The sequence below is a fragment of the Pseudophryne corroboree genome, chromosome 4, assembly GCF_028390025.1.
Source record: "Pseudophryne corroboree isolate aPseCor3 chromosome 4, aPseCor3.hap2, whole genome shotgun sequence".
Classification (NCBI taxonomy): domain Eukaryota; kingdom Metazoa; phylum Chordata; class Amphibia; order Anura; family Myobatrachidae; genus Pseudophryne; species Pseudophryne corroboree.
The window spans coordinates 643,108,333-643,133,275 of record NC_086447.1 but is presented as its reverse complement, the minus strand read 5'-3'; the positions used below and the strand labels follow the sequence as shown (position 1 = coordinate 643,133,275).

The window sequence follows — 24,943 nt, the reverse complement described above, 5'->3', positions numbered from 1 at the left end:
CCCTCCGCTTCCTCTCATTCCAAAAGTGTTAAAGATCATAAGAAGAACAAAGATTCAGGTGATCCTCATTGTTCCAGACTGGCCAAGGAGGGCTTGGTATCCAGATCTTCAGGAATTACTCTAGGAGATCCCTGGCCTCTCCCTCTACAAGAGAATCTGCTACAGCAGGGGGTGTGCGTGTATCAAGACTTACAACGGCTACGTTTGACGGCTTGGCGGTTGAGCGGCGGATCCTAGCCCGAAAGGGTATCCCCTGTGAAGTCATTCCCACACTTCTTCAGGCTAGAAAAGGGGTAAAGTCTAAACATTACCATCGTATTTGAAGGAAATATGTGTCTTGGTGTGAATTCAAGAAGGCTCCTACGGAAGAGTTTCAGTTAGGACGTTTTCTCCATTTTCTACAGGCAGGTGTGGATGCGGGCCTAAAGTTGGGCTCAAAGTACAAGTTTCAGCCTTATCGGTTTTCTTTCAAAAACAATTGGCCTCCCTTCCAGAAGTTCAGACTTTCGTGAAAGGCGTGTTGCACATCCAACCTCCATTTGTGGCACCATGGGATCTTAACGTGGTGTTGCAGTTCCTTCAATCACATTGGTTTGAACCTTTACAGAAGGTAGAGTTGAGATTCGTCACTTGGAAAGTGGTCATGTTGTTGGCCTTGGCATCCGCGAGGCGGGTTTCTGAATTGGCGGCTTTGTCTCACAAGAGCCCCTATTTGATTTTCCATGAGGATAGAGCAGAGTTGAGGACTCGTCAGCAATTTCTGCCGAAAGTGGTTTCATCATACCACATGAACCAACCTATGGTGCCAGTGGCTACTGACGCCTTAGTGGAATCAAAGTCCCTCGATGTAGTCAGAGCTGTGAAAATTTATGTCGCCAGAACGGCTCGGATTAGGAAAACGGAGGCTCTGTTTGTCCTGTATGCTCCCAACAAGATTGGGGCTCCTGCTTCCAAACAGACTATTGCGGGCTGGATCTGTCATACGATTCAGCATGCCCATTCTACGGCTGGATTGCCGTTACAGACTTCGGTGAAGGCCCATTCTACCAGAAAAGTGGGCTCGTCCTGGGCGACCCGGGATCCATTCACAGCATAGGCAGAGGCGACGTGGAGATAATCTCCCAGAGCCGTCTCCGCAGCCGCCCCTGATGCTGGTTCCACCCCCCCCCCACTTGCCCGGTATGGCAACCCGACCCGGCATATAGCTGGGCAGTGAAGATAATGTAAAGGCGTCCAATGCCGGGTCACTCTGGAAAGGACCTGTTTTCAGTTCCTGGGTGCGACCCGGCATTACGATGTGAAAGCGGCATAATTGGCTGTGTAACACTTGTGCTCTTTCACAGTGCACCTCATGAGTTGTCCGCCTCCGCATACCTAGACATATTTCTAGTGCATCATTATGCATGTTACTGGAACTTGGGGAATTGCCCACAAAATGTGTTCTGTTTATTCTCCTCGGTTTGCTTCAATAAGTGTATACCCCCTCAGGGGGCTGAACCTCATGCATAGTGTTGGCATTTGTATGGGGGAAGAAATTTGTTTGCTAGCATAAGTTTAATAAAGTTGTGTGTGTGTGTGTGTGTGTGTGTGTGTGCTCTGTTTCTGAGATAACTAATAAAACAATTTCATTGTAATCTATGGGTAATATTTTCTATTACTGCAAATGGCAACAAATAAAATTGTTAGTACATAAAAACATTGTCAGCTGAGACTAAATCCTGACTGACTTGTGCTAGGCCAAATGTTGAGTCCATGCTACAAATTTTAGTAGTAGCAATGCTGCAAGGAAACATTTGCATGCTGCTCAAAATGCTGTTGCCAACATTTTGGGTGCAATTTTTGTTAAGGTCAGTGGATTATTGTCTTACTAATGAGTGCATGAAAGCTTCTGCTGGCAGTCTGGTTGCTTCAGAGGGCTACATCTTTTTATCCACTCCCTTATCTAAGACAATCGGGACAATGCAATTTGCACTGCAGGGATGTAGCTCCCAGGTTAAATGCCTAGAGCTATTCAGTTGACTTCTTTGCACCCGACACTTGACCCAGGTGGTGCACCTTACCTTGTCTAATGCCCAGGGTAACCTGCATCTCTCAGTTTAAGTGTCTGGTGCGATGTTGTTAACACATGTGAGAAGCCCGTGACTAGCCCCAAGACTGTAGTTAATGCAGCTTTCTGCTCGTACCCTCAGTTAAGGGCTAGTTGTGGTATTACCATGGGAGTAATTGAGTAGTTCTGGGCTTTTAACCCAGGAGCCATATCCCTGTGGTGCTAATTGAATTGCCACCATTATTAGTTGTTGCATTGGGATTTGTGTATTTCTGTCACATGAATGTTCATTCATGCATTGTGCAATATAATTAAATGTGTTATTACCAGCATTTGGCTGCCAAAAATAATGATTTTCTGCTATAGTTACACTCGGTGGGCCTAACACGTCTCCATCGTGACTAAAAAAAAAATATGATCAGCCAAATAACCCTTTATGTTGTATTCGTACGGATTGGCTTATAATGCACAACTGATGTTTGACGTTAATGTTGATATTGGCAGTGGACCTACAAGTCTTTGTGTAATTAATTACTTATGCACACATCCGCACGCCACTGTTTATTCTTAAGGTGCAGTCATATAAAAATATCACTGTCTGGATGATGATGTGGTTTCAGTACTCTGCCAGCAACTGGAAAGTCACTTACTTTCATGTCCAGCAGTAACTCCAGGTGATATACCGTAGATATATACATCAGTGAATGTTGCCAAATGATTCCCCCCCCCCCCCCCCCTGTGGGTAGGCTTATGCAGTTAGTTAGCATGTTTATAGAAAACTGCGTGGTCGACATTCACAATACAGGTTGAGTATCCCATATCCAAATATTCCGAAATACGGAATATTCCGAAATACGGACTTTTTTGAGTGAGAGTGAGATAGTGAAACCATTGTTTTTTGATGGCTCAATGTACACAAATTTTGTTTAATACATTAAGTTATTAAAAATATTGTATTGTATGACCTTAAGGCTGTGTGTATAAGGTGTATATGAAACATAAATGAATTGTGTGAATGTAGTGACACTTTGTTTAATGCACAAAGTTATAAAAAATATTTGCTAAAATTACCTTCAGGTTGTGTGTATAAGGTGTATATGTAACATAAATGCATTCTGTGCTTAGATTTAGGTCCCATCACCATGATATCTCATTATGGTATGTAATTATTCCAAAATACGGAAAAATACGATATCCAAAATAACTCTGGTCCCAAGCATTTTGGATAAGGGATACTCAACCTGTATAAACATTTAACATTGTGATCCCCCATCTATGTCTACATTTATGACCTTACACTTTATACCAAACTCGGGAAGTTAGACTACTCTCCAGTGAGGAATAAAGACTGATGTGATTAATAAAATTTTAATATTCATTCTATTATTCATTTTAGTTGTTGTGTTTACAAGTCACAATCTCTCAAACCCCTAGCCACCTTTTCTACTTTGGAAGATCACATGAAATAATAGAAGCAAAGTGTGATTTTATGCAAGTGTGAATTAATATTGTCTCTTGCAAGCAGGGCCTTCCTACCTCTGTCTGTTATTACCCACTTTTGTTAGATCACTGTTTCTAATTGTAAAGCGCAATAAAATTTGCTGCACTGTATAAGAAACTGACACTACAAAATTGTGTTTTTCCTGTGTAAACTAAAATGCATTATTTTTTATATTTTTAAAGATGTCGTAAGAAACATTGGCTAACTGATTTACCATCAACCAGTGTAGTGATTACCTTCCATAATGAGGCCAGGTCTGCCTTACTCCGCACTGTTATCAGGTGAGTGTTTCTCATTTTTCCTGAATGAAGGATCGGGGAGGGGGGGGGGGGGGGGGGGGGTCATGGGAGTGTGCAAACATATGATGGACACACAGTAGTGCATACCGGTCAGCTAGCTTAGTATTTTTTATTTTAAAACAGTGCCCAGGGATGTTGGAGGTTGCCATTGATATTTATGCCGAGCTGTCTCTCAGACACCATACAGTCGCCATACTTTTTGTTGATCAGGTGTTGGTGCCTGCCTGATTAAAAATAGATTGGGTTTAGTATCTGGAGGAGCAGTTACTTGGTCTAGGTTAACAGTCATATACAGCAATCACAGGCTTGGTCCCTGGTTTGGTTGAAAGGCTGAATAACCAGTACCATGCTGTCCATAAGGGGACCATATATGCCACAAACCAGGTCAGGAATTCAAACATCCCCACTGCAAAGTGTAATCTACCTGTTCAGAAACCTGTTGCGCCGGTCTCTTGTGACTGCTGTCCTTATTGTTTACTCGTTAATTGAGCTACTCAAGTAACAAGTAAACAATAAGGACAGCAGTCACAAGAGACCGGCACAACAGGTTTCTGAACAGGTAGATTACACTTTGCAGTGGGGATGTTTGAATTCCTGACCTGGTTTGTGGCATATATGGTCCCCTTATGGTCAGCATGGTACTGGTTATTCAGCCTTTCAACCAAACCAGGGACCAAGCCTGTGATTGCTGTAGATGACTGTGAACTTGAGCTACTGAGTCACCATGTTGTAAGCCCTGAAGCTGTTGATAAACAGGAGCTGCTGGGAATAGATTAAAAAGTGCGGAAGGGGAGTGCACTCTGTAACGTTACCTCATACACTCACTCCCCACTGACTGATCTAATATAATGCCTCCTTCTCATTTGAATACATATAAGAAATGACACTGAGTACATATTTTATTGTTAATCATAATTGGAAATAGGTTTAGGACATTTGGATGAGACCATTATGAGTATTGCATGGGAACAGGTAGGTTGTTATGATCTAACAGAGGTGAGTTGTCATATTCTATAGTTGCAATATCAAAATAGCAACTGTGCTTGCTAGAACTTGATATTCTGAGTAGCAGTTTCTTAATGTCGGGAAGGACAAACTTGTTGCATTGTCTCCAATGTACTTTAGGGTCATAGGTTGTTAACTTTCTCTTATGATATACCACGTTGTTGCTTTGTATTTAATCAATATGCTTCATAATTCTCTTTCTGAATAGTCATAAAGTAATATTTTTTTTTTCTTCTTTCAGTGTATTGAAAAAAAGTCCTGTGCACCTTATAAAAGAAATTATACTAGTTGATGATTACAGTGACAGTGGTGAGTTTACATCTTTTATAAATCAAACAGTCACTTGGAATTGTAGAATGGATTTACAAGATTATTTAGCAAAAACATATGGATATGGATTTTCTGAGTTACAGTACTATGTGCCGCAAACTACAGTAACAAATGCTTGAATGCTTCTGGTGCTCCTGTTTGATTCCTGCAAGTCACCAATTAACCTTCAGCTCTTGAAAAGTGTTATTTAGTGCATTTTTCTTTAACTTTATTACTACATCTACAACTGCTTAAGCAACAAACCAATAGAGCATGCTTCATTGCTGTGAAGGGCAGCCCATGGAACAGAATGTGGTTTGTAGTTCACTTAAATAACCTGAGCTATTCATAGATAAACTAATCTGAGATCTGTTATAAGATTGCTTAGATTTTCCACTTAACCCCTAGTCATGGTGCAGTAAAGGCTAGTACTTACTCCGGCTGATGCGGTAGAGATGTGTGCTGAGCCAACCACTCAGCACACACCTCTTCCACCGCTCAGCACAGTGCGATGTGTGCTGAGCGTGTGGGGGGGCGCTCATTTCACCCAGCAGGTGAAGTGAGCGACCCGCTAGATTGGCCTGCATGCAGGCCAATCTAGCACCAGCGATGGCTATGCGCGGGGCTGCGCATCGCTATCGCTGTGAGGGGTACACACCGAGAGATCACTGCTTAAAATCTAAGCAATCTAGTCGATTGCTTAGATTTTAAGCGGCGATCGCTTCGTGAGTACCCCCCTTAAGCTTTGCTTTCTCTGAATTTCTCTCCTCAACAATGTGTCTGAAGTAATCAATATTAACAATATTTTCGTAACGTTTAATTTAGTCCTTTGTCACATGATGTGGCATGTGTAGAATATTGCATCCAAATTCCCTCTATTATTAAAACTTACTAGCGGTATATAGCGCCAGATTTTTCTATTGCGCTTTTTAGTTGGGAACAAAACCGTAATAAAATTAGACTGGATAATAGCAGAGATAAAACTCAGAATGCCATCAAACGAAAAAAATGACAGTTAAGATTTCCACATTGGCAGACAAGGTGACTCTACTTCTCAAAATTTTTACGCCGGGTAGAGGCTAAAGGGGGGTACTCATGGAGCGATATTCTAAGCAATCTGACTAGATTGCTTAGAATTTGAACATCAACACTCCGTGTGTACCCCCTACAGCGATAGCGATGCGCAGCCCCGCGCATCGCTATCGCTGGTGCTAGATTGGCCTGGGTGAAATGAGCGCCCCCCCCTCCTTTCTCCCCCCGCACGCTCAGCACCGATCGCGCTGTGCTGAGCGGCAGGAGAGATGTGTGCTGAGCGGTTCGCTCAGCACACATCTCTCCCGCATCGGCCCGTCTATATGGGCCTTAAGGATCTTAATTGTACACAAAGTACATAGGTATCTCGACACACAACTGCTGAAATATTGAATATTAGCTAGTCAGGATCTTTTTTGCTGTTGGGTTGCTGGTTGCAGACTTGTCTACTGTATATACTGTGGTAAAATGACCAGAACAGATCAAATCAGAAGTACCTATGTACTAAATACTCCAGGTAGGGTGTCCTGTGAGAGAGAATTACCATTGGCAGCAAACTATTTTAGGTAACTGAAGTCATGTTTATATGGGTTGCTATGATTGGTTTGTACTTTAATCTCTAGCATAATGGTCAATTTCACCTACCTCAACTCTCTTGATTATCTAATTATATATTGCCCTAAATGAACAAATACATTTTGCTCTTCTTACTTTTTTTCATTTTCCTTTTGTTTTTTGTAGCTGATGATGGTGCCTTACTTGGCAGGATAGAAAAAGTACGGGTACTCAGGAACTACAGACGAGAAGGTATGCAGATCTGTGAATTAAAAAAACGTCAGAGTGCTCAAATGTGTTTCCAACCGCATTTACATGCAACATTAATGTTTTTATTTTCAGTATGTTATGAGGACATTTTCTCTTAAATCCTAGAGGATGCTGGGGTCCACATTAGTATCATGGGGTATAGACGGGTCCCCCGGGAGCCATGGGCACTTCAAGAGCTTAACAGCGTGAGCTGGCTCCTTCCTCTATGCCCCTCCCACCAGACTCTGTTTAGAAAATGTGCCCGGTGGAGCCGGTCACAGCTATGGGAGCTCCTAAGTGCTTTTCTAGTTTTATTATTTTTAAAGAGATGTTAGGTGCAGGAAGGCTGCTGGCAACAGCCTCCCTGCTTCGTGGGACTTAGGGGGGGAGTAGGATCCAACTCTAGAGGTTAATGGCTCCTACCTCCGCTGACAGGACACTGAGCTCCTGAGGGTGATGATTGCAAGCCCCGGAGGCGACCGCACGCTCCCGCAGCACTGACGCCACCCCTAACAGAGCAAGAAGATGCGGTGGGGAGTATGACGCGGGGCGCCGGCGGGAATGGCGGCACAAGAGTGGGAGCGCAGCTCTGAAGCTGCGCTCCGGAGGGCTCAGAGGTACACGTTGTGAGGGGCGTCCTGGGCCAGCGCAAAACCCTAACACTGGTCAACTAAGCTAACGGGCTAATCCCACTGTTAGTAGCAAGCACACCTCAGGCCAGTATAAAATAATAAATGCGGGAAGATGCGCCATTACAGGGGGCAGGGCTTCTCAGAGCGGAACCAGAACTCTCAGCGCCATTTTCTCCCTGCAGATCACACTACAGAGACTCTGACAGGGAGCGCTGCCCTCCACTTCACTCCAGTTATCCTCTGTGGTACCAGGGTGTTATAGAAAGGGGGAGGGAGAGAGTGTTATTAACTGTTATATCTATTAAGGTTACTCAGTCAGCGCCAGGCATGGGGCGCTGTGTGTGCTGGCTTCTTATACTCTGTCTCTTTCTGAAGGTTCTTTGGGGGAAACTGTGTCTGACATTTTTGTGTGTGTGTATGTGTATATATCTCACATTACTATGTCTAGGGACTCTGTATCTTGTGCTGCAGAGTGTGTGTCTTCTCCAGAGGAGTGTATTTCGTGTACTCAGGAATGCAGTATACTGTCTTAGCCTGCTGAATCCGAACCCTAGATTTCATCTAGATTAGCTCATAATGAGACAAACACAGGTTTTGAAAAGATCTGTAGAGGTTTTGTCATATTATGCTCCCGCTACCTCATCCAAGACCCCTGATATATATCCTAAAAAGCGTGCTATTGCCCAAATAATGCAGGCCGACACGGATACCGACTCTGATACAGGAGACGGTGAGGGGGATATGCTGGGGGGTGAGGCATCCCTTGCTAAGGGAGTGCAACTCATGATTGAGGCCATTAAGGACATTTCTCTAACGTCCTAAGTGGATGCTGGGACTCCGTAAGGACCATGGGGAATAGCGGCTCCGCAGGAGATTGGGCACAACTATAAAGAAAGCTTTAGGTCTAACTGGTGTGCACTGGCTCCTCCCACTATGACCCTCCTCCAGACTTCAGTTAGAATCTTGTGCCCGGCTGAGCTGGATGCACACTAGGGGCTCTCCTGAGCTCCTAGAAAGAAATTATATTTAGGTTTTTTTATTTTACAGTGAGATCTGCTGGCAACAGACTCACTGCAGCGAGGGACTAAGGGGAGAAGAAGCGAACCTACCTAACAGGTGGTAGTTTGGGCTTCTTAGGCTACTGGACACCATTAGCTCCAGAGGGATCGACCGCAGGACCCGACCTTGGTGTTCGTTCCCAGTGCCGCGCCGCCGTCCCCCTTACAGAGCCAGAAGCAACGAAGAGGTCCGGAAAATCGGCGGCAGAAGACTTCGGTCTTCACCAAGGTAGCGCACAGCACTGCAGCTGTGCGCCATTGCTCCTCATGTACACCTCACACTCCGGTCACTGATGGGTGCAGGGCGCTGGGGGGGGGGGGGGGGGTGTAAGGGGGGAGCCCCCTGAGGGCAATATATGACACCTTGGCTGGCAAATATACATCATATATAGTCCTAGAGGCTATATAGATGTAAAATTACCCCTGCCAGTATTACAGAAAAAGCGGGAGAAAGTCCGCCGATAAAGGGGCGGGGCCATCTCCCTCAGCACACTGGCGCCATTTTTCCCTCACAGCTCCGCTGGAAGGAAGCTCCCTGGCTCTGCCCTGCAGTCTGAACACTACAGAAGGGTAAAAAAGAGAGGGGGGGCACTAAATTTAGGCGCAGTATAGATATATATATGATATATAAAAAAGCAGCTATAAGGAAAAACACTCATTTATAGTGGGATCCCTGTGTTATATAGCGCTCTGGTGTGTGCTGGCATACTCTCTCTCTGTCTCCCCAAAGGGCTTTGTGGGGTCCTGTCCTCTGTAAGAGCATTCCCTGTGTGTTTGCGGTGTGTCGGTACGGCTGTGTCGACATGTTTGATGAGGAGGCTTATGTGGAGGCGGAGCAAATGCCTGTAAACGTGATGTCACCCCCTGCGGGGTCGACACCTGAGGGGATGGTGCTGTGGAAGGAATTACGCGACAGTGTCGACTCCTTGCATAAAAGGTTTGACGACATACCTAATGTGGGACAGCCGGCTTCTCAGCCTGTGCCTGCCCAGGCGTCTCAAAAGTCATCAGGGGCTCTAAAACGCCCGCTACCTCAGATGACAGACACAGATGTCGACACGGATACTGACTCCAGTGTCGACGACGATGAGACTAATGTAACTTCCAGTAGGGCCACACGTTACATGATTGAGGCAATGAAAAATGCGTTGCACATTTCTGATGTTACCCCCGGTACCACAAAAAAGGGTATTATGTTTGGAGAGAAAAAACTACCAGTAGCTTTTCCTCCATCTGAAGAGTTAAATGAAGTGTGTGAAGATGCGTGGGCTTCCCCTGATAAAAAGCTGGTAATTTCTAAGAGGTTACTGATGGCGTACCCTTTCCTGCCAGAGGATAGGTCACGCTGGGAAACATCCCCTAGGGTGGATAAAGCGCTCACACGCTTGTCAAAGAAGGTGGCACTACCGTCTCCGGATACGGCCGCCCTGAAGGAATCTGCTGATAGAAAGCAGGAGGTTATCCTGAAATCTATATACACACACACAGGTGTTATACTGAGACCGGCTATTGCTTCAGCCTGGATGTACAGTGCTGCTGCTGCGTGGTCAGATTCCCTGTCAGAAAATATAGATACCCTAGACAGGGACACTATATTGCTAAACGTAGAGCATATAAAAGACGCACTTTTATACATGAGGGATGCACAGAGGGATATTTGCCGGCTGGCATCCAAAATTAGTGCAATGTCCATTTCTGCCAGGAGAGGGTTATGGACTCGGCAGTGGACAGGAGATGCAGATTCCAAACGACACATGGAAGTTCTGCCTTATAAGGGTGAGGAGTTGTTCGGGGATGGTCTCTCGGACTTCGTTTCCACAGCAACAGCTGGGAAGTCTACATTTTTACCCCATGTTCCCTCACAACCAGAGAAAGCACCGTATTATCAGGTACAGATCTTTCGGCCCAATAGGGGCAAGCGGGTTAAAGGTGCGTCCTTTCTGCCCAGAGGCAGAGGTAGGGGAAAGAAGCTGCAGCATACAGCCAGTTCCCAGGAGCAAAAGTCCTCCCCCGCTTCCTCTAAGTCCACAGCATGACGCTGGGGCTTCACAGGCGGAGCCAGGTACGGTGGGGGCCCGTCTCAAATATTTCAGCAATCGGTGGGCTCGCTCACGGGTGGATCCCTGGATCCTTCAAGTAGTATCTCAGGGGTACAAGCTGGATTTCGAGACGTCTCCCCCCCGCCGTTTCCTCAAATCTGCCTTGCCAACCACTCCCTCAGGCAGGGAGGCAGTGTTACAGGCAATTCACAAGCTGTATTCACAACAAGTGATGGTAAAGGTGCCCCTACTTCAACAAGGAAGGGGTTACTATTCCACAATGTTTGTGGTACCGAAACCGGACGGTTCGGTGAGACCCATTTTAAATTTGAAATCCTTGAACACATATATAAAAAAATTCAAGTTCAAGATGGAATCGCTCAGGGCGGTTATTGCAAGCCTGGACGAGGGGGATTACATGGTATCACTGGACATCAAGGATGCTTACCTGCATGTCCCCATTTACCATCCTCACCAGGAGTACCTCAGATTTGTGGTACAGGATTGTCATTACCATTTCCAGACGTTGCCGTTCGGTCTGTCCACGGCTCCGAGGGTCTTTACCAAGGTAATGGCCGAAATGATGATACTCCTTCGAAAGAAGGGAGTTTTAATTATCCCGTACTTGGACGATCTCCTGATAAAGGCGAGGTCCAGAGAGCAGTTGTTGGTCAGGGTAGCACTATCTCGGGAAGTGCTACAACAGCACGGCTGGATTCTAAATATTCCAAAGTCACAGCTGGTCCCTTCGACACGTCTACTGTTCCTGGGGATGGTTCTGGACACAGAACAGAGAAAAGTGTTTCTCCCGGAGGAGAAGGCCAAGGAGCTGTCATCTCTAGTCAGAGGCCTCCTAAAACCAAAACAGGTGTCGGGGCATCACTGCACGCGGATCCTGGGAAAAATGGTAGCTTCCTACGAAGCGATTCCATTCGGCAGGTTTCATGCAAGAACCTTTCAGTGGGACCTGTTGGACAAGTGGTCCGGATCGCATCTTCAGATGCATCGTCTGATAACCCTGTCTCCAAGGAAAAGGGGGTCTCTGCTGTGGTGGCTGCAGAGTGCTCATCTTCAAGAGGGCCGCAGATTCGGCATACAGGACTGGGTCCTGGTGACCACGGATGCCAACCTTCGAGGCTGGGGAGCAGTCACACAGGGAAGAAACTTCCAAGGACTATGGTCAAGTCAGGAGACTTCCCTACACATAAATATTCTGGAACTAAGGGCCATTTACAATGCCCTAAGTCAGGCAAAACCCCTGCTTCAAAACCAGCCGGTACTGATCCAGTCAGACAACATCACGGCAATCGCCCATGTAAACCGACAGGGCAGCACGAGAAGCAGGACGGCGATGGCAGAAGCCACAAGGATTCTCCGATGGGCGGAAAATCACGTATTAGCACTGTCAGCAGTGTTCATTCCGGGAGTGGACAACTGGGAAGCTGACTTCCTCAGCAGGCACGACCTCCACCCGGGAGAGTGGGGACTTCATCCAGAAGTCTTCCAACTGATTGTAAACCGTTGGGAAAGGCCACAGGTGGACATGATGGCGTCCCGCCTAAACAAAAAGCTAGAAAAGTATTGCGCCAGGTCAAGAGACCCGCAGGCGATAGCTGTGGACGCTCTAGTGACACCGTGGGTGTACCGGTCGGTTTATGTGTTCCCTCCTCTTCCTCTCATAGCAAAGGTACTGAGGATAATAAGGAGAAGAGGAGTAAGAACTATACTCATTGTTCCGGATTGGCCAAGAAGAGCTTGGTACCCGGAACTTCAAGAAATGATCTCAGAGGACCCATGGCCTCTACCGCTCAGACAAGACCTGCTGCAGCAGGGGCCCTGTCTGTTCCAAGACTTACCGCTGCTGCGTTTGACGGCATGGCGGTTGAACACCGGATCCTGAAGGAAAAGGGCATTCCGGAGGAAGTCATTCCTACGCTGATTAAAGCTAGGAAAGAAGTAACCGCAAACCATTATCACCGCATATGGTGAAAATATGTTGCGTGGTGTGAGGCCAGGAAGGCCCCAACGGAAGAATTTCAGCTGGGCCGTTTCCTGCACTTTCTACAGTCAGGGGTGACTATGGGCCTAAAATTGGGTTCCATTAAGGTCCAGATTTCGGCTCTATCGATTTTCTTCCAGAAAGAACTGGCTTCACTACCTGAAGTTCAAACTTTTGTTAAGGGAGTGCTGCATATTCAGCCCCCTTTTGTGCCTCCAGTGGCACCTTGGGATCTCAACGTGGTGTTGGATTTCCTAAAGTCACATTGGTTTGAGCCACTTAAAACCGTGGATTTGAAATATCTCATGTGGAAAGCGGTCATGTTGTTGGACTTGGCTTCGGCCAGGCGTGTATCAGAATTGGCGGCTTTGTCATGTAAAAGCCCTTATCTGATTTTCCATATGGATAGGGCAGAATTGAGGACTCGTCCCCAGTTTCTCCCTAAAGTGGTATCAGCGTTTCATCTGAACCAACCTATCGTGGTCCCTGCGGCTACTAAAGACTTGGAGGCTTCCAAGTTGTTGGACGTAGTCAGGGCCCTGAAAATATATGTTTCCAGGACAGCTGGAGTCAGAAAGACTGACTCGCTATTTATCCTGTATGCGCCCAACAAGTTGGGTGCACCTGCTTCAAAGCAGACTATTGCTCGCTGGATCTGTAGTACGATTCAGCTTGCACATTCTGCGGCTGGACTGCCGCATCCTAAATCAGTGAAAGCCCATTCCACGAGGAAGGTGGGCTCTTCTTGGGCGGCTTCAACTTTGCCGAGCAGCTACTTGGTCGGGGTCAAACACGTTTGCTAAATTCTACAAGTTTGACACCCTGGCTGAGGAGGACCTAGAGTTTGCCCATTCGGTGCTGCAGAGTCATCCGCACTCTCCCGCCCGTTTGGGAGCTTTGGTATAATCCCCATGGTCCTTACGGAGTCCCAGCATCCACTTAGGACGTTAGAGAAAATAAGAATTTACTCACCGGTAATTCTATTTCTCGTAGTCCGTAGTGGATGCTGGGCGCCCATCCCAAGTGCGGATTGTCTGCAATACTTGTATATAGTTATTGCTTAACTAAAGGGTTATTGTTGAACCATCTGTTGAGAGGCTCAGTTGTTATCATACTGTTAACTGGGTATTGTATCACGAGTTATACGGTGTGATTGGTGTGGCTGGTATGAGTCTTACCCGGGATTCAAAATCCTTCCTTCTTGTGTCAGCTCTTCCGGGCACAGTATCCTAACTGAAGTCTGTTGGAGGGTCATAGTGGGAGGAGCCAGTGCACACCAGTTAGACCTAAAGCTTTCTTTATAGCTGTGCCCAGTCTCCTGCGGAGCCGCTATTCCCCGTGGTCCTTACGGAGTCCCAGCATCCACTACGGACTACGAGAAATAGAATTACCGGTGAGTAAATTCTTATTTTTACATATTTCTGAGACTGTACCTGAGCAGGTTGAGGAGGCTTACTTTACTGACAATAAGAAGTCCTCTATTACCTTCCCTGCGTCCAAGGAACTAAAAGCATTGTTTGAAAAATCCTGGGAAAATCCGGAGAAAAAATTCCAGATCCCCAAAAGGGTTCTCATTGCTTTTTCTTTCCCTGAGGAGGATAGGAGAAAGTGTGAAAACCCGCCGGTAGTAGACGCTTCTGTTTTCTAGGTTGTCTAAGAAAGTGGTTTTACCTGTCCCTGGGTCCTCCGCTTTAAAAGAGACGGCCGACTGCAAGATTGAGACTACAATCAAATCTTTATACACAGCAAATGGCGTAGCTTCAATACCCACTATTGCTTGTGCATGGATTTCTAAAGCCATAGTAAAGTGGTCAGGCTCCTTACTAGAGGCGTTATATTCTATGGATAGAAGTGACATTGAATTGTCACATACAGGATTCTGCAGGTTTCATGGTGGAAGCCATGAAAGACCTTGGACATCTGAATGCGAGGGCTTCTTCCATGGATGTCTCGGCACGCAGAGGACTCTGGCTGCGCCAATGGTCTGTGGATGCAGAATCCAAGAAGAGTGTGGAGAACCTACCCTTCACAGGTCAGGCTCTGTTTGGGGAAGCGTTAGATGCGTGGATTTCCACAACAACTGCGGGTAAGTCAACTTTTCTTCCCTCTGCTACACCACCGACCTAGGAAATCATAGCCTACGTCTACGATGCAGTCCTTTCGAACCGCTAAAGTTAAAAAGTCCAAACCCCCTCCACTTTAGAGGTTGTCGGCGGAAATCCCGAAAACCTGCAACCGCAGGTTCCCAGGAACAGAAACTTGGTTCTGTTTCCTCAAAATCCTCGGCATGACGGTGGACATCCCAGCCTTGAGATCGGGCAGGTGGGAGCAAGACTGAGAAATTTCAGTCATGTCTGGGCGGCGTCCTGCCTGGATCCCTGTGTACAAGGTATTGTTACCCAGGGGTACAGACTGGAGTTTCAAGATCTCCCACCTCACAGATTCTTCATATTAGGCTTGCCAGCTTCGCTGACAGAAAGCGCTATCCTACAGGAAGCCATTCAAAAATTGCTAAGGTCATATGTAATTTTCTCATACGTCCTGGAGGATGCTGGGAAAGACATCAAGACCATGGGGTATAGACGGGATCCGCAGGAGACATGGGCACTCTAAAGACTTTTCATTGGGTGTGAACTGGCTTCTCCCTCTATGCCCCTCCTCCAGACCTCAGTTTTAGAAATGTGCCCAGGTCGACTGGATGCACTCTGAGTAGCTCTACTGAGTTTCTCTGAAAAGACTTATGTTAGGTTTTTTTATTTTCAGGGAGATCTGCTGGCATCAGACTCCCTGCTTCGTGGGACTGAGGGGGCAGAAGCAGAACCAACTTCCTAAAGAGTTTCATGGCTCTGCTTCTGGCTAACAGGACACCATTAGCTCCTGTAGGGTACTGAACGCTAGCCGTGTCTAGATGCTCACTCCCACAGCACGCCGTCACCCCCCTCGCAGAGCCAGAAGTGAGAAGACAGGTGAGTATGAGAAGAAGGATCTTCAATCAAGTAAGTGATGGCTGAGGTGCGGCGCGGCTGGCGGGAGCACAGCACGCCATTGCTGCCCACACACACAGGCACGGTGGGGGTGGGGCGCCCTGGGCAGCAAGAAAAATACCTCAAACTGGCTAAAAGGGGGCATAAGATGCCACTGGCACAGCCCTACCCCCGCCATTATAAATATTATGTAGTACACTCAGTGTAAGGACACGCCATTGTGGGGGCGGAGCTTCTTTCTCAGGCAGCCAGCACACTACTCAGCGCCATTTTCTCTCTCTTCTCAGGCTGCAGAGAACACGCTGGTCCTCTCCTCCACAGGGTGCTATTAAGGGGGGGTACAAAGCGATTGTGGTGCATTTGATAGTGTATATTACTATTTAAAAGCGCTTTTGGGCTGTGGACATACTATGTTCACAGGCAATACTGGCGCTGGGTTAGTGAACTGGCTGCTCCTATCCTGGGTCCCTCTGACAGATTTTACTGTGGGTCTGTCGACAAAATAAGTCCCAGTGTGTCTGTGAGTGTGGTGTACACGTGTGAGGCATGTCTGAGGCAGGGAGTTCCTCCCAGGAGGAAGCCATTTTAGGGACACAGAGTTGTAATGTGGTGGCGCTACCGGCACACCAAGAGCCTGCATGGGTGAAAGAGCTACGTGACCGTATGCATCTGATTAACCGTAGATTGGATAAGTCTGTATCTAAAGCTGCATGCTGGAGAAAATCTGTGGAAGATGTGATTTTTCAGGATGCTGTTATTCCTTATGCGGGCGGCCCCTCTGGGTCACATAAGAGACCATTTGCAAATGTTGAAAACCCTGATACCGACTCGGATTCTGATTCTTGTGTCGACGATAGTGAATCCAGAGAGAGAGATCATAAATTGGCAAAAAGTACACAATATATGATTGTGGCTATAAAGGACGTGTTGGAGGTTACAGAAAGCACTCCTGTATCTCAGGAGTAGGCTTATTTACAGTATGTAAGGAAAATAAATCCGAACTCACGTTCCCTCCTTCACACGAACTAAATGCTCTGTTTGAAGGGATGTGGGTGAATCCTGATGAAAAAAAATCGTATTCCCAAAAGGATTCACATAGCTTATCCTTTCCCGGCTGAAGACAGGAAAAAATGGGAGTCACCCCCTGTGTTAGACAGTGCACTTTCCAGGTTGACAAAGAAAGTAATTCTCCCTGCTCCTGGCACGGCTTCTCTTAAAGAGCCAGCAGACCGCAAAATGGAAACGACATTGAAATCCATTTATGTTACCAATGGTACACTGCCCAGGCCCACTATTGCCTGCGCATAAGTGAGTCGCGCTATTGAAAAATGGTCAGAAAGCATGTCATCAGAAATTGACACGATTGATAAAGATGAGATACTCCTTAAGTTAGGGAATATCAAGGACGCGGCCGCCTACATGCTGGATGCAATGAAGGATATTGGACTCTTGAGTTCACAATCCGCTACCATGGCAGTATCGGCTAGGCGGGCATTATGGATTCGCCAGTGGAAATGCAGTCCTTTCGGCCCAATAAATACAAAAAGACAAGAGGTTCCCCCTTCTTTGCAGGTGGGGGAAGGGGAAAGAAGCCCACAATGGCTCCAGGTTCCCAAGAGCAGAAGTCTACCCCTAATTCTGCCAAATCCCCAGCATGATGCTGGAGCTCCCTTGCGGAAGGCCGCTCGGGTGGGGGCACGTCTCAAACTCTTCAGCCAGGATTGGATTCTGTCTGGCCTGGATCCCTGGGTGTTGCAAATAGTATCCCAGGGATACAATTTGAGTTTCAAGACGTTCCCCCATGCCGATTTTTCAAATCGACCTTGCCAGTTTCTCCGCCAAATAGAGAAGCAGTAACAGCAGCAATCCATAAATTATGTCAAGACCAGGTCATAGTCCTGGTACCGTTGTCACAACAAGGGCGGGGTTTTTTATTCAAGCCTCTTTGTTCCGAAGCCGGACGGCTCGGTCAGACCGATCCTAAATCTAAAAGATCTGAATTTCTTCCTGAAAAGGTTCAGGTTCAAGATGGAATCACTTCGGGCGGTGATTGCCAGTCTGGAGGAGGGGGACTACTTAGTGTCAGTGGACATAAAGGATGCTTACCTGCTTGTTCCCATTTATCCTCCTCACCAGGCTTATCTGAGATTCGCGGGTCAGGATTGCCATTACCAATTCCAGACGTTACCTTTCGGTCTCACCAAGGTTATGGCGGAGATGATGGTCCTCTTTCGTCAGAAAGGAGTCAATATAATCCCTTATCTGGACGACCTCCTGATATAGGCGAGATCAAGGGAGCAGTTGTTACAAACCATATCCCTCTCCCTGTCAATACACCAACAACACGGATGGATCATAAATTACCCAAAGTCACAGTTGGAACCGTCGACAAGGTTGTCTTTCCTCGGAATGATTCTGGACACAGAAGTTCAGAGAGTATTTCTTCCGCTGGAAAAGGCTCTGGAAATCCAGGAAATGGTAAAACAGATATTGAAACCATCAAGTGTGTCGATCAATCAGTGCATTCGGTTGTTGGGGAAGATGGTGACGGCCTACGAGGCCATACAGTTTGGCAGGTTCCATGCCAGAGTATTCCAGTGGGACCTGTTGGACAAGTGGTCGAGGTCACACCTACACATGCACAGAAAGATAATTCTGTCGTCAAAAAACAGGATTTCTCCTGTGGTGGTTGCACAGCTCTCACCTGCTAGTGGGACGCAGGTACGGGATTCAGGACTGGGTCCTGGTAACCACGGATGCAAGTCTCCGAGGCTGGGGAGCAGTCTCTCAGGGAGAAAACTTCCAGGAACGTTGGTCACATCAGGAAGCCTACCTTCACATAAACGTACTGGAGCTAAGAGCCATTTACAACGGCCTTCAACAAGCGGTACATCTTCTTCAAGACCGTCCCGTGCAGATCCAGGCAGACAATGTAACAGCAGTCGCATACATAAACAGGCAGGGCGGAACGAAAAGCAGAGCGGCAATGGCAGAGGCGACAAAAATCCTCCGCAGGGCAGATAAACATCTGCAAGCTCTGTCAGCAATATTCATTCCGGGAGTAGTCAACTGGGAAGCAGACTTCCTCAGCAGACACTATCTCCATCCAGAAGAGTGGGGCCTCCACCAAGAAGTCTTCACAGAGGTGACAAGTCTTTGGGGAGTTCCTCAAATATACATGATGGCGTCCCGTCTCAACAAAAAGCTTCAGAGATACTGTTCCAGGTCAAGAGACCCTCAAGCAGTAGCAGTGGATGCACTGGTGACCCAGTGGGTTTTTCAGTCAGTGTATGTCTTCCCTCCACTTCCGCTGATCCCAAAAGTACTCAAGAACATAGCAGATCCTCGGCCTCTTCCTCCTCGGGAGGACAGGGGCCGTGCGTGTACCAGGACTTACCGCGGCTACGTTTGATGGCATGGCTGTTGAGCGCCGTATCCTAGCCAGGAAGGGTATTCCTAAGGATGTCATCCCCACCCTTATTCAGGCCAGAAAGGGAGTAACGTCGAAACATTACCACCGTATTTGGAGAAAATATGTGTTTTGGTGTGAATCCAAGAAAGCTCCTACAGAAGAGTTTCACTTAGGACGTTTTCTCCATTTTTTGCAGGATGGTGTGGAGGCGGGCCTACGATTGGGATCAATCATGGTCCAGATTTCGGCCTTGTCAGTGTTCTTCCAAAAACAATTGGCCTCTCTTCCAGAGGTTCAGACCTTCATGAAAGGGGTTCTGCACAACCAGCCACCATTCGTGCCTCCAGTGGCACAATGGGATCTAAACGTGGTATTGCAGTTCTTTCAATCGGATTGGTTTGAGCCTCTACGAAAGATATAGTTGAAGTTTCTCACTTGGAAAGTGGTGATGCTTTTGGCATTGGCATCCGCAAGGCAGGTGTCTGAATTGGGGGCCTTGTCTCACAAGGGCCCTTACCTGATTTTCCATGAAGATAGGGCAATGTTGCGAACTCGCCAACATTTTCTTCCGAAGGTGGTTTCTTCTTTCCACATAAACCAACCTATTGTGGTGCCAGTAGTTACTGATACATTCACTTATTCAAAGTCTCTAGATGTGGTTATAGCTTTGAAAATCTATGTTGCTAGAACGGCTCGCATACGGAAAACAGAGGCTCTGTTTGTCCTGTATGATCACAACAAGATTGGCTGTCCTGCTTCCAAGCAGACTATTGCACGTTGGATTAGAAATACGATTCAGCAAGCTCATACTACGGCTGGATTGCCGTTGCCGACGTCGGTAAAGGCCCACTCCACTAGGAAGGTGGGCTCATTTTGGGCGGCTGCCTTGGGGTGGTCCTGGCATTACAACTTTGCCGAGCAGCTACTTGGTCAGGGTCAAACAGTTCTACAAGTTTGATACCTTGGCCGATGAGGACCTAAAGTTTGGTCAATCGGTGCTGCAGGGTCATCCGCACTTTCCCGCCCGTACTGGAGCTTTGGTATAGACCCCATGGTCTTGATGTCGTCCCCAGCATCCTCTAGGGCGTATGAAAAAATAGGATTTTGATAACCTACCGGTAAATCCTTTTCTCCTAGTCCGTAGAGCATGCTGGGCGCCCGTCCCAGTGCGTACTTTACCTGCAGTTTAGTTATTAGAGTTACACAAGTTGTGTTATCTTGGTTTCAGCATGTTGCTGCAATTGGTTCATGCCTGTTGGCGTGTGTTATGTTGAATGCCATGTGTGCGGCATGGTTGAGGGTGTGAGTTGGTAGATATCTCACCACTAGTTAAGTAATTCCTTTCCTCGAAATGTCAGTCTCCCTGGGCACAGTTCCTACAACTGAGGTCTGGAGGAGGGGCGTAGAGGGAGGAGCCAGTTCACACCAAATTAAAAGTCTTTAGAGTGCCCATGTCTCCTGCGGATCCCGTCTATACCCCTTGGTCTTGATGTCATCCCCAGCATCCTCTACGGACTAGGAGAAAAGGATTTACCGGTAGGTTATCAAAATCCTATTATTCCAGTTTCACCTCTCCTACAACACAAGGGTTATTACTCAAACCTGTTTGTGGTGCCGAAATGTACGGTTCGGTAAGATTGATAATAAACCTAAAGTCATTGAACCCCTAGTTGAGGAAATTCAAATTCAAGATGGAGTCTCAGAGCGCTGATCTCAGGTCTGGAGGAGGGGTATTTCCTAGTATCCCTGAATATCAAGGATGCGTACCTTCATATCCCAATTTGGCTGCCTCACCAGGCTTATCTCAGATTTGCGCTGCTGGACTGTCACCATCCGTTCCAGGCACTGCCGTTTGGCCTCTCCACAGCACCAAGAGTGTTCGCCATGGTAATGGCGGAGATGATGCTACTCCTCCGCAAGCAGGGTGTGAACATAATTCCTTATCTGGACGATCTACTAATAAAAACATCTTCCAGGGAAAAGCTGTTACAGAGTATTGCACTCGCAACTCAACTGCTCCAGGATCATGGATGGATCCTGAACCTTCCAAAGTCGAATTTGGAGCCGACAAGGAGGCTGTCCTTCCTGGGGATGATCCTCGACACGGAAGTTCGGAGTGTGTTTCTGCCGGAAGAGAAGGCATTGGTGATCCAAGCAACGGTCCGGGATGTCTTGAAGCCAACCTGGGTATCGGTTCATCAGTGCTTTCGCCTTCTGGGGAAGATGGCAGCCTCCTACGAGGCTCTACAGTACAGAAGATTTTATGCACAGTCTTTTCAACTGAAGCTCCTGGACAAATGGTCGGGATCTCACCTTCACATGCACCAAAGGATACGTCTGTCACCGAATGCCAGAATCTCGCTCCTCTGGTGGCTGCAAACCTCTCGCCTATTCGAGGGCCGCAGGTTCGGGATTCAGAATTGGATCCTCCTATCCACGGATGCAAGTCTCAGAGGTTGGGGGGCAGTCACCAAAGGGGAAAACTTCCAAGGAAGGTGGTCAAATCTGGAATCCATCTTTCCGATAAACATTCATGAACTAAGAGCCGTGTACAACGGTCTTCTACAAGCGGCACATCTTCTGAAAGATAAGGCCATTCACGTTCAGTCGGACAATGTAATGACAGTGGCCTACATAAACCGAGAAGGCGGAACGAAGAGCAGAGCTGCACTGTCAGGGGTAACAAAAATCATCCTCTGGGCGGAAAAGCACGCGGTGGCGCTGTCAGCAATCTTCATTCCGGGAGTGGACAACTGGGAAGCGGACTTCCTCAGCAGACACAATCTCCATCCGGGAGAGTAGGGCCTCCACCCAGAGGTGTTCGAAGAGGTGACAAGTCTTTGGGGCGTACCTCAAATAGATATGTTGGCCTCACGACTCAACAAGAAGTTTTGGAGGTATAGTTCCAGGTCGTGGGATCCACAGGCAGTTGGCGGTGGACGCCCTGGTAACTCCGTGGGTGTTCAAGTCAGTGTATGTGTTCCCTCCACTTCCACTCATCCCAACGATTCTCAAAATAATCAAAAGAACAAGAGGTCAGGCGATCCTAATTGCTCCGGACTGGCCAAGAAGGGCTTGGTACGCGGATCTTCTGGAGTTAATGCTGGAAGATCCAAGGCCTCTTCCTCTTCGAGAGGACCTTCTTCAACAGTGGCCGTTTACTTATCAAGACTTACCACGACTACGTTTGACGTCATGGAGGTTGAATGCCAGATCTTCGCTCGGAAGGGCATTCCGAACAAAGTTATTCCTAACCTGATACAGGCTAGGAAAGGAGTAACGTCAAAACATTACCAACGGATTTGGAAAAAGTACGTGTCTTGGTGTGAATCCAAGAAGTTTCCTACGGTGGAGTTTCAACTTTGCACAGTTTCTCCTCTTCCTGCAAGCAGGGGTTGATGTGGGCCTGCGCCTGGGCTCCATAAAAGTCCAGATTTCGGCCTTGTCCATTTTCTTCCAGAAACAATTGGCTGCCCTCCCTGGAGTTCAGACTTTCTTGAAAGGGGTTCTGCATATCCAGCCTTCCTTTGTGCCTCCTACGGCACCTTGGGATCTTCAAATGCTACTGCTGTTCCTGCAATCGAATTGGTTCGAGCCTTTACAGGAGGTTTTAGTCAAGTTTCTTACTGGGAAGACTGTCATACTGTTGGCATTGGCATCTGCTAGATGTGTGTCAGAATTGGGGGCATTGTCCTGCAAGAGCCCCTACTTGATTTTCCATGAAGATAGGGCTGAGCTCAGGGCGCATCAGCAATTTCTTCCGAAGGTTGTGTCGGCTTTTCATATCAACCAACCTGTTGTGGTGTCAGTGCCTACTGACTCCTCAATTACCTCAAAGTCCTTGGATGTTGTACGGGCTTTGAAGATTTATGTGAAGGGAACTTCTCGTTACAGAAAGTCAGACTCTCTGTGGGTGGCCTGCTTCTAAGCAGACGATTTCTCGCTGGATCAGGTTTACTATCCAGCATGCTTATTCTACGGCAGTATTGCCGTGTCCAAAATCCGTTAAGGCCTACTCTACTCGTAAAGTGGATTCTTCCTGGGCGGCTGCTCGAGGTGTCTCGGCTTTACAGCTTTGCCGAGCAGCTACTTGGTCAGGGTCGAACACGTTTGCAAAGTTTTACAAGTTTGATACTCTGACCTCTGAGGACCTAAAGTTTGGTCTGTCTGTTCTGCAGGAACATCAGGACTCTCCCTCCCGTACTGGGAGCTTTGGTACATCCCTATGGTACTAATGTGGACCCCAGCATCCTCTAGGACGTAAGAGAAAATAGGATTTTAATTACCTACTGGTAAATCCTTTTCTTGTAGTCCGTAGAGGATGCTGGGCCCCCGCCCAGCGCTTCGTTTTCCTGTAGTTGTTACTTGGTTCAGTACTGCCTTGTTACTTGGTTGAGTACTGCATTGTTACTTGGTTAAGTACTGTTCAGCCGTTGCTGACGTGTTTCAAGCTGGTTGCTTGATTTTCTGTTATGTGTGAGCTGGTGTGTGTCTCACCACTATCTGTGTATTTCCTTCTCTCGAAGTATGTCTGTCTCCTCGGGCACAGTTTGTAGACCGAGTCTGGTGGAAGGGCCACAGAGGGAGGAGCCAGCCCACTCTGTTAAGCTTTTGAAGTGCCCATGGCTCCCGGGGAACCTGTCTATACCCCATGGTACTAATGTGGACCCCAGCATCCTCTATGGCAGGCTTGGCCAACCTGTGGCTCTTCAGCTGTTGTGAAACTACAAGTCCCAGCATGCTCTTCTACACTTTTGCTATTAGGAAATGTTAACTGTAGCAGAGTATGCTGGGATGTGTAGTTTCACATCAGCTGGAGAGCCACAGGTTGGCCAGGCCTGCTCTACGGACTACGAGAACAGGATTTACCGGTAGGTAATTAAAATCCTAATATTTTTTTTTTTTTTTACAGGGGCATTCTTTGGTACCCCCACAAAAGTAGCAACGCTGTATTTACACTGTTCCCCTCATAGGCCACCTAATGTCACCACTCTCCAGGACACCGATATCCACAATTCAAACTCCTACTGCTTTCCACCTATAAAAATATAACTAAATGGAAATAAATCTGCCGCAAGTGAGCCCATCTCATTCAAATCAGTCTCTTTCTAAGTGGAGCTTACAAGCTATCTTCCCTACAAGATGGACAAATGTGTACACTAGGGGTGATTTGTCATAATCCAATTTGGGTATCATAATGTATTTGGATTACGTGAGGAAACTTGAGTAACCGTAGAAGACCCACACAAACAATACAAACTCCATACAGATAAGGAATGTGTACAGAATAAAGAATGGCATCTGCCATTTTATAGGTGTAAAAATACTTGTAGGTGTAATACAATTATTAGTATGAAGGAAAACTGGTGATGTAGCACTACCGTAACTGCCCACTATTCGTGCAGTGGATGCCCAGTGGCATATTGAGCCAAATTGAATTCCCTCCAAAAACTTGTAACTCATGCAGTAATTGTCCCCTCTCTCATTATAAATATTATTCCTAAGAGAACTGTGTGGAGTTTGTATTTTCTCCCTGTGCTTGTGTTTCTCCAGTTTCATCCCACAATCCAAAAATATACTGTTAGGTTAATTGGCTCCCAACAAAAATTAACCCTAGTGTGTGCGTGTACTGTACATGGGCAGACTAGATGGGCCAAGTGGTACTTATCTGCCGTAAAATTATCTATTTCTAAATGGAAACGTTTGATTTAAAGATGACTGGTGATAATGTCAATATTACCTTTCAACACAAAGCTATACCTTTAAACACACCTTTACCATGGAGCTGCTGCGGTCGCTAGCTCACGCTACGTACTTCGTAC

At 47.0% G+C, this 24,943-nt stretch overlaps 1 protein-coding gene across 2 annotated transcripts in view; it reads left to right on the top strand.

Annotated features, from left to right (window-relative positions):
• The window catches only part of GALNT2 (polypeptide N-acetylgalactosaminyltransferase 2), a 443,362-nt gene that overhangs the window by 159,223 nt on the left and 259,196 nt on the right, over window positions 1-24,943 (top strand). For both annotated transcript variants that reach the window (XM_063917730.1, XM_063917729.1), the window contains exons 4-6: window positions 3,731-3,829; window positions 5,094-5,161; window positions 6,935-7,000. In XM_063917730.1, coding sequence (XP_063773800.1) covers window positions 3,731-3,829; window positions 5,094-5,161; window positions 6,935-7,000 — 233 coding nt within the window. The remainder of the gene's footprint in view (window positions 1-3,730; window positions 3,830-5,093; window positions 5,162-6,934; window positions 7,001-24,943) is intronic.